Source organism: Octopus bimaculoides, chromosome 18, assembly GCF_001194135.2.
Source record: "Octopus bimaculoides isolate UCB-OBI-ISO-001 chromosome 18, ASM119413v2, whole genome shotgun sequence".
NCBI lineage: Eukaryota > Metazoa > Mollusca > Cephalopoda > Octopoda > Octopodidae > Octopus > Octopus bimaculoides.
In genome coordinates, this window is record NC_068998.1 from 20,901,503 (window position 1) to 20,909,435 (window position 7,933).

At 38.8% G+C, this 7,933-nt stretch overlaps 1 protein-coding gene across 2 annotated transcripts in view; it reads right to left on the reverse strand.

The window, feature by feature from the left end:
- LOC106869925 (lysosomal acid phosphatase) overlaps positions 1-7,933 on the reverse strand; it is a 43,114-nt gene that overhangs the window by 16,594 nt on the left and 18,587 nt on the right. For both annotated transcript variants that reach the window (XM_014915856.2, XM_014915857.2), the window contains exons 4-5: positions 4,614-4,706; positions 2,374-2,460 (exon numbers count right to left, since the gene is read on the reverse strand). In XM_014915856.2, the coding sequence (XP_014771342.1) occupies positions 2,374-2,460; positions 4,614-4,706 (180 nt within the window). The remainder of the gene's footprint in view (positions 1-2,373; positions 2,461-4,613; positions 4,707-7,933) is intronic.

The following is a 7,933-nucleotide window of genomic DNA, read 5'->3' on the forward strand; positions in this document are numbered from 1 at the left end:
ATGCAATATCTCATGGATATGAGATTTTGATGATGCAATTGTTTATTTTTAGAATGACATTGTAGTGTAAGTGTGAGAAGCCATATCTGGCCAGTTTGAACATAAAACAGGTAGAATATTTGGGTCTGATATGGCCAATTTAAATGTTAAAGGCTAGCACATGATTTGAAGGAGATTTGGCTGCTATTTCTTATTTCTTTATTGCGCACAAGGGGCTAAACATAGAGGGGACAAACAAGTACAGACAAAGGGATTAAGTTGATTAAATCGACCCAGTTCGTAACTGGTACTTAATTTATCGACCCCGAAAGGATGAAAGGCAAAGTCGACCTTGGTGGAATTTGAACTCAGAACGTAACAGCAGACGAAATACCGCTAAGCATTTCACCAGGCATGCTAATGTTTCTGCCAGCTCACCGTCTTTTTAATGGCTGCTATTTCTAATGGCCTGGACTACAGTATAGAAGTCTTCACTTTAGTATAATAAATTTTGCTGTTCAGCCCCAGGTCAACCTTGACTGAGTAGACATGATGAAAGAAGGGATGTGATCACCTATCTTTTTTTTTCCCAGCTATAATGTATCTAGGATTAAATTACACAAATGAGTCCTTCTTTTTTTTTTTTCGAAAATGGAGGGATATTTGGCTGCTATTTCTCACAGGTTGACTGACCCTATAGAGGCTTTCTTCTGTTACTCAAAGGGTCTTTAGCATTAGAAATAATGTTACAAGTCACAAGGTCAAGCAGCTAAGACACGAAGGTCACAAGTCACGAGGTCAAGCAGCCAAGGCATGACTTGTTTTGAATCATTTCCTTATATGACTATGAGGTGAGTTGTCTCTTATTGCTGGAAACTAATATTAGGGTATGATTGAAGATAACTGCATTGATGGTGGTGACAATGGTTTTGTGGTGATGGTGGAGGTGGTGGTGGTAGGAGGTGGTGATAGTGGGAGGTGGTGATGGTTCTAATTATGCTGCCTCTCTTATTTCAGTTTCTTTTAGTCTTCGGTCAGTCCTGTTCTATGAAATCTATAATTCAAATCATTCCAACCATGACCATCCTGTCTTTTCATTCTGACATAATATGTCGAGGCACACACTGTCCAATGCAACCTTTAGTCTTTTAACATGGTAGTGTGAGTTGAATGTAACTGCTATTTCTAGCTGTTTATTCTTTGGCCCATTACTGATGTTGCTGAAAGAATTCTTGAATTAATGAAACTGTATTTACGCACACACACACACACACACACACACACACACACTTAAAAAGATAATCAAGTTAAAGGAGAATGCTATCTAGGATTGGTCCATGTTTTTAAGTAACGTTACAACAACAACAACAATATGCTGCTGCTACTACTCCTCCTATAGTTCTGCTCTTCAAATAGTTATGGTTACTCTAAGCAGTGTGTTTTTTAGATACTGTAATTGTAATATGGGGTCTAGTAGCAGTAGTAATAGTAGGGATGGTAGTAGTAGTAGTAGTAGTAGAAGAAGAAAAAGAAGGAGGTTTTAGTAAACACTAAGCAAATCCTTGAAAGAATGTAGTTCATCACATATATGTGTGTGTGTGTGTGTGTGTGTACTTGTGCGTGTATGTGAGTGTGTATATATATGTGTGTGTATGTGCATATGTGCGAGCATGTGTATGCATGTGTTTGAGTGCATGTGTGTGTGTGTGTGTATGTGTGTGAGATTGTGTGTGTTCCTTTCACCACCTGACAACTGCTGTTGGTTTGCTTACATCCCTATAACTTAGTGGTATGGTAAAAGAGAGTGACAGAATAAACACCAAGTTTGAAAAGAAAAAGTCTTGGGGTTGATTTGGTTGAGTAAACCCTTCAATGTGGTGCCCTAGCATGGCCATAGTTCAATGACAGCATCAAGTAGAATATAAAAGATAAAAGATGTCCAGTTACACATGAGTTGATGGCTAAAATCTTACTGTCCTTGCTGACCACTAATAAATGAATAATAATTAGTGCACATAATTAAGCATTACACACACACACATATATACACATATACGATGAGCTTCTTTCAGTTTCCATCAACCAGATTCACTCGCAAGGCTTAGTTTTGCCTGAGGCTATAGGGCTATAGTAGAAGAAACACACACACACACACACACACACACACACACACACACACACACACACACACACACACACGACATGGTTCTTTCAGTTTCTGTCAAGCGAATCCACTCACAAAGGCTTGGCATAGCTGCAGGTCTTTAGTAAAAGACACTCGCCAAGGTACCATGCAGTGGAACTGAACCTGGAACCATATAGTTGAGAAGCAAACATCTTAACTACGCAACCACGCCTGCATTTACAATAAAATATAAATACAAGCAAACTGACCCAGCAAGAGAGAGTATCTGCTACCATCCACATCTTTTTGAGGTTTGTGTCTACTCCAGTTTTGTTACTGATGAAGTTGATGAAGTCCTAAAACACACACAAAAAAAAAAAACTATTTATTTTAAACAATAAGTAACTAGAGCAGAGAGAAGCAAAAATCAGTAGAGCGGTAGTAAAATTGTCTTGTGTTATTTAGTGACATCCTGTGTTCAACTTTTTATTTCATTCTTCTGTGGTCAATAAAATATGTACGAATCAACATTTTGTGTTTCTCTTTACATTTTAACCTGTACTTTGACCCATCTTTCTCTCTTTGTATGTATGTCTACATGCATGGATATGTGTACATACATACCTGCATGCATGTATGCATGTATACATACACATATACATGCATGCATATACGAGAGGGTTCTGAAAAGTTCCTGGATTTAAGGGTATCACAAAGAGCCTGGTTGGAGGCCCAACCTTCCAAGTTTTTTACAAGGTTTAAAAAAACTGAAGGACCATTGCAAAAGTATGTGAATCTGAGAGGGGAATCATCATCATCATCATCATCATCATCATCATCATCATCATCATCATCGTTTAACGTCTGCTTTCCATGCTAGCATGGGTTGGACGATTTGACTGAGGACTGGTGAAACCGGATGGCAACACCAGGCTCCAATCTAATTTGGCAGAGTTTCTACAGCTGGATGCCCTTCCTAACGCCAACCACTCAGAGAGTGTAGTGGGTGCTTTTACGTGTCACCCGCACGAAAACGGCCACACTCGAAATGGTGTCTTTTATGTGCCACCCGCACAAGCCAGTCTAGGGGCACTGGCAACGATCTCACTCGAAAATCCTACGGGAGCCAGTCAGGCGGTACTTGCAACGGCCACGCTCAAAATGGTGCATCTCATGTGCCACCCGCACAAGAGCCAGTCCAGGGGCACTGGCAACGATCTTACTTGGCTTGCCGAGTCTTCTCACGCACAGCACATGAATAATATCATAATTAACTGATCCTCCGGTCTTTTCTTTTACCTAAAGTCAGGAACTTTTCAGCACCCTGTCGTATATGTATGTATGTATGTATGTACGTATGAATGAATGATCTTCTGATCTCAGACATACAGCATCAATTGTAGCATTTTGACCTGTACCGTCTTGGGTGCACAAGAAGTTGCAGGTGAAATGATACCAAAGCAAGATTCCTTGGATGTTGTTACTACTTTGGTCTGTGACACTAGTTGTATGTAGGGTAAGATATGTATGTGTGTATGGGTGTGTGTGTATGGGTGGGTGTGTGTGTGTGTGTGTGTGTGTGTGTGGTGTGTGCATGTACAAATATATGACATGTATGCATGCAAACATGTTCATCTGGTCTCAAATACACTATTAATTATAAATATCTCCTAACAAGCTCACTGGCTAATTGCGACATCAGCACCTCTTCAGGCCATGTTATTCCATATATCGATGGTGGGGACAGATTACTGCTATCTCTAGCAGTTGAGCATCCATCATTGACAAGAGCAAGGAAGGTTGAAATCACATGATCTGGTGGTCTCAATACTGGAGGTGGCTAGGATTTATCTCCCCACTAGTGATATATATATATATATATACACACACAAACACATTGTTGTTGTTGGCATTCCGTCGCTTACGACGTCGAGGGTTCCAGTTGATCCAATCAACGGAACAGCCTGCTCGTGAAATTAACGTGCAAGTGGCTGAGCACTCCACAGACACGTGTACCCTTAACGTAGTTCTCAGGGATATTCACCGTGACACAGTGTGACAAGGCTGGCCTTTGAATTACAGGTACAACAGAAACAGGAAGTAAGAGCGAGAGAAAGTTGTGGTGGAAGAGTACAGCAGGGTTCGCCACCATCCCCTGCCGGAGCCTCATGGAGCTTGTAGGTCTTTTCGCTCAATAAACACTCACAACGCCCAGTCTGGGAATCAAAACCACGATCTTATGACCGCGAGTCCACTGCCCTAACCACTGGGCCATTGCACCTCCACAAACAGACGGGCATTTTGCACCAAAAGCTAATAGTAGAGTTTCTCTCATGGTAACTACCACAGTATAGTTTGTTCTAACAGAACATCCACATTTAAGTGGGGATAAATATTACCTCTTGGTATTAATACTGCCTCTGTTACTAATAAATATTTTTTAAAACAATATCAATTATATAATATTTTAAATGAATTCTCTCATAAGTAAATATATGATGTCAAATACCTGATTATCTGTTTGAATTTGTTTTCCAACTGTGTTGAGTCGTTGTGTATAAAGGTGAGTGTAAAGTGAGCAATTTCTGGCAAAACTAATCATCTGAAAATAGAAATATACTGAATTGTGACTAAATAGTAATATAAACTCTACTCTACACTCCACGTTGTTGTTGTTATCCTCATCATTCTCATCGTCGTCATCATCATCGTTGTCATCATCATCATCATAATCAACATCAACAATTAATTTTCCATTTTCCATGTTGGCAAGGGTTAGATGGCTTGACAGGAACTGGTAAGACCAAGTGCACCACCAAGATTCCATAGTATGTTTTGGCTTGGTCTCTTTGGTTGGATGTCCTTAATGCCAACCACTTTGCGGAGTGTACTGGGTGCTTTTTATGTGGCACCATCACCAGTACTTTTTACATGGCAACATCACCAGTGCTCTTTATGTGGTGACAATACCAGTGCTTTTAAAATACAGCACCAGTACCAGTGCTTTTTATGTGGCACTAGCACCAACACCAATGCTTTTCATGTGGCCCCTTGGTTTTATGCAACATGGTCTTATGCATGGTTTTATGTATAGAAACATATAGATACATATAATCATGATCAGTTAATATGATTACAATTAGCATTCTTATTAAATGATGAAGAATTGAATATACATATTAATCCTTTGAGGCCATGAGTATACTTCTGCAGGTGAGATTTCATTTGACTATACCCATAGGTATTGTGTCACTATTTGTCAGAAACATCATTATTTTCAGCTGTAAACCAAAAGCCATGTGGCCACCCATTTTTGTGTCTTTCAAGGGTTTAATCAAAGAAAATTGCATCTGCTGAAACATACTTGTAGGCTCAAAGGGTCGAGACATTGCAGAATATGTATATTAAAGCCAAGTGTACGCGCATTGTGATTGTGGAGATATACACACATTCAGTTTCAGAGTTTGTGTGAAATTCGAATTAAACATGGATCTTCTCACTTTAACAAAGCTGAAGATTTGCTTCATAATGCTCTTACTGATAACAGCAGCAGAGAGTTTAAAAATCGGATATTCTCACTAAATACACTGAAATCTATTTTCCACTTGATACAGTTATGTGGCAGGAGTAGGCCTAAGAACTCGTGGTGTAGATCAACACAAAAGGAACTAGAGAAAGGGGGACATTCATGGCAGAGTATAAGTACAGGAGTGAAGAATTATGTGAAATGGAATTCAATTATAAGTGGCCTATACTCCGCGTTGGAGGGTTAAAGGCAAGAATGAAAGACAACGAGCAATAGCTTGACATAGATGAGCCAAAATGACAGCTTCTACATTGTCACTTGATGTGCTGTTTTTATAAAAAGAAAGACATATTAGACAATATAGCTCTTGATATGCAAGCAGATGGGATGGCCATGACTAGAATCAAATGTTCGCTCAATCAGGCCTGACTTGGTGCTCAGCTGCAGCAATAACAATCTCCACATGATACTGTTTTTACTGCTAGTATTACTGTTACAATAAAACAATAAACTGTAACTCATACCGTACTTACTTAGAACGAAGTGGCTAATGTATATCTGAGCAATGTACTTAATGCAGTGCTTTTTCTATTGCTAAGTGTTCAGGTCACAGCTTTAGAACTGTATCATTATATGATACTTAATTACAAGTAGTTATAGAGAGTACAGTTACAAACTATGCTTTTAGATAACCTCAATTTACAGCTAGGTTGAGTATATCTCTACATAGAGGGGAGTATATCTCTACAAGGGGATGCTGAAAAGTTCCTGGCTTAGGGTAAACAAAATATAGAAGGATCAGTTAATTATGATTTTATTCAACATATTCCCCTCTCTGATTCACATACTTATTGCATTGGTCCTTCAGTTTTTCTAAGCCATGTAAAAGAATTCAGGATGTTGGGCTTCTAATCAGGCTTTTCACAATAACCTTGAAGTTAGGAACTTTTCAGCACCACCTCGTATAACTAGATTGAGTACCACAGGGAACGATATGTCTACATGGTACTTATTTCCCTCACACCTTTCCTCTCCATTCTGATATTTACCATCAACCACACCTCCATCTTTGTTTGTCACTCACAACATCCATCTCTAACCTTCTGTCATTCTTCTCCCACGCTCTTATGAGACTACCTGACTTCCCTTACCTCCTAATCCACTTTCTATATTCTCCCTTATACTCACCTTTTTGTACTTTGAAAGTATGCTGTAGCAACCCATCACCACCAAATTCATTTCCCTTTCAGCTACTCTCACCTAACCTCACATTAGCAGGGTAGCCACTGATCTCCTCTAAAGCAAGACACCCTGAACCTCCATCATACTTTAGACTTCAACACCTGCATAAAACCACCTCTGCCTCTCTCAAATACACTCCAACCCCATTATGGGAACTTCTTTTTCTTTCCTTACTCTGTCTTGCAAGTTACTTGGCAGCCTCACTAGTGTTGTGATTATGAAAAATAAGCACTCAATACTCACTGTAAAGTGGTTGGGATTAAGAAGGGCATCCAGCTGTAGAAACCATACCAAAAGCTAATGCTGGGTCTGCTGTAGCTTATCAGACTCTGTCAGACCTTCCAAACCATGCCAGTATGGAAAGTAGACTTTAAATCATGATTGGGCACCACTGGGAACAATACCTCCACATGATACCCAGTGACTTATAGATTAATGACTGGTTCATCAGCAAACGGTATATTTGTATAAAGTGCATTACAGATAGATTAACTGTGAAAACATTCTGTTGAATCTCACTGATCTATTAGGACAGTTTATAGCAGTAAACTGTTGCAATATGTGATGCCTGTTTACCACTAGTTCGACTAAGCATTTAAGTACTAAGTGTATTTGTTTTCTGTCAGTTACACAACATACTGCTGGAGAAGGAATATGAATTATTAATAATTTGAAGAGCAGAATGATGTCCTACTGAAGACACTGCTAATATACTTTAAAACCTATTATACATAACATTACCATTAGGGAGATAAAAATACCATATTTTCTGGTATTCTTATACAAGTCAAATTTTTTCAGACCAAAATTTACAGCCAAAAACAAGAATGTTGATTTATACATGAAGACAATTTTGGAAGATCAAAAATTCCATGTGAAATGCAGTGATTTGGGAAGATAATGATGATGTTTGAATGTTTACACTACATGCTATGTTGACTTGTATGTCAGAAAATATGAGAAATGAGTTTATATAAATTGTTACTGGTGAGTTAAGAAAAGATGAGTGTGTATATCTCACCATATTCACACACACATACATACATACATGTATATATATA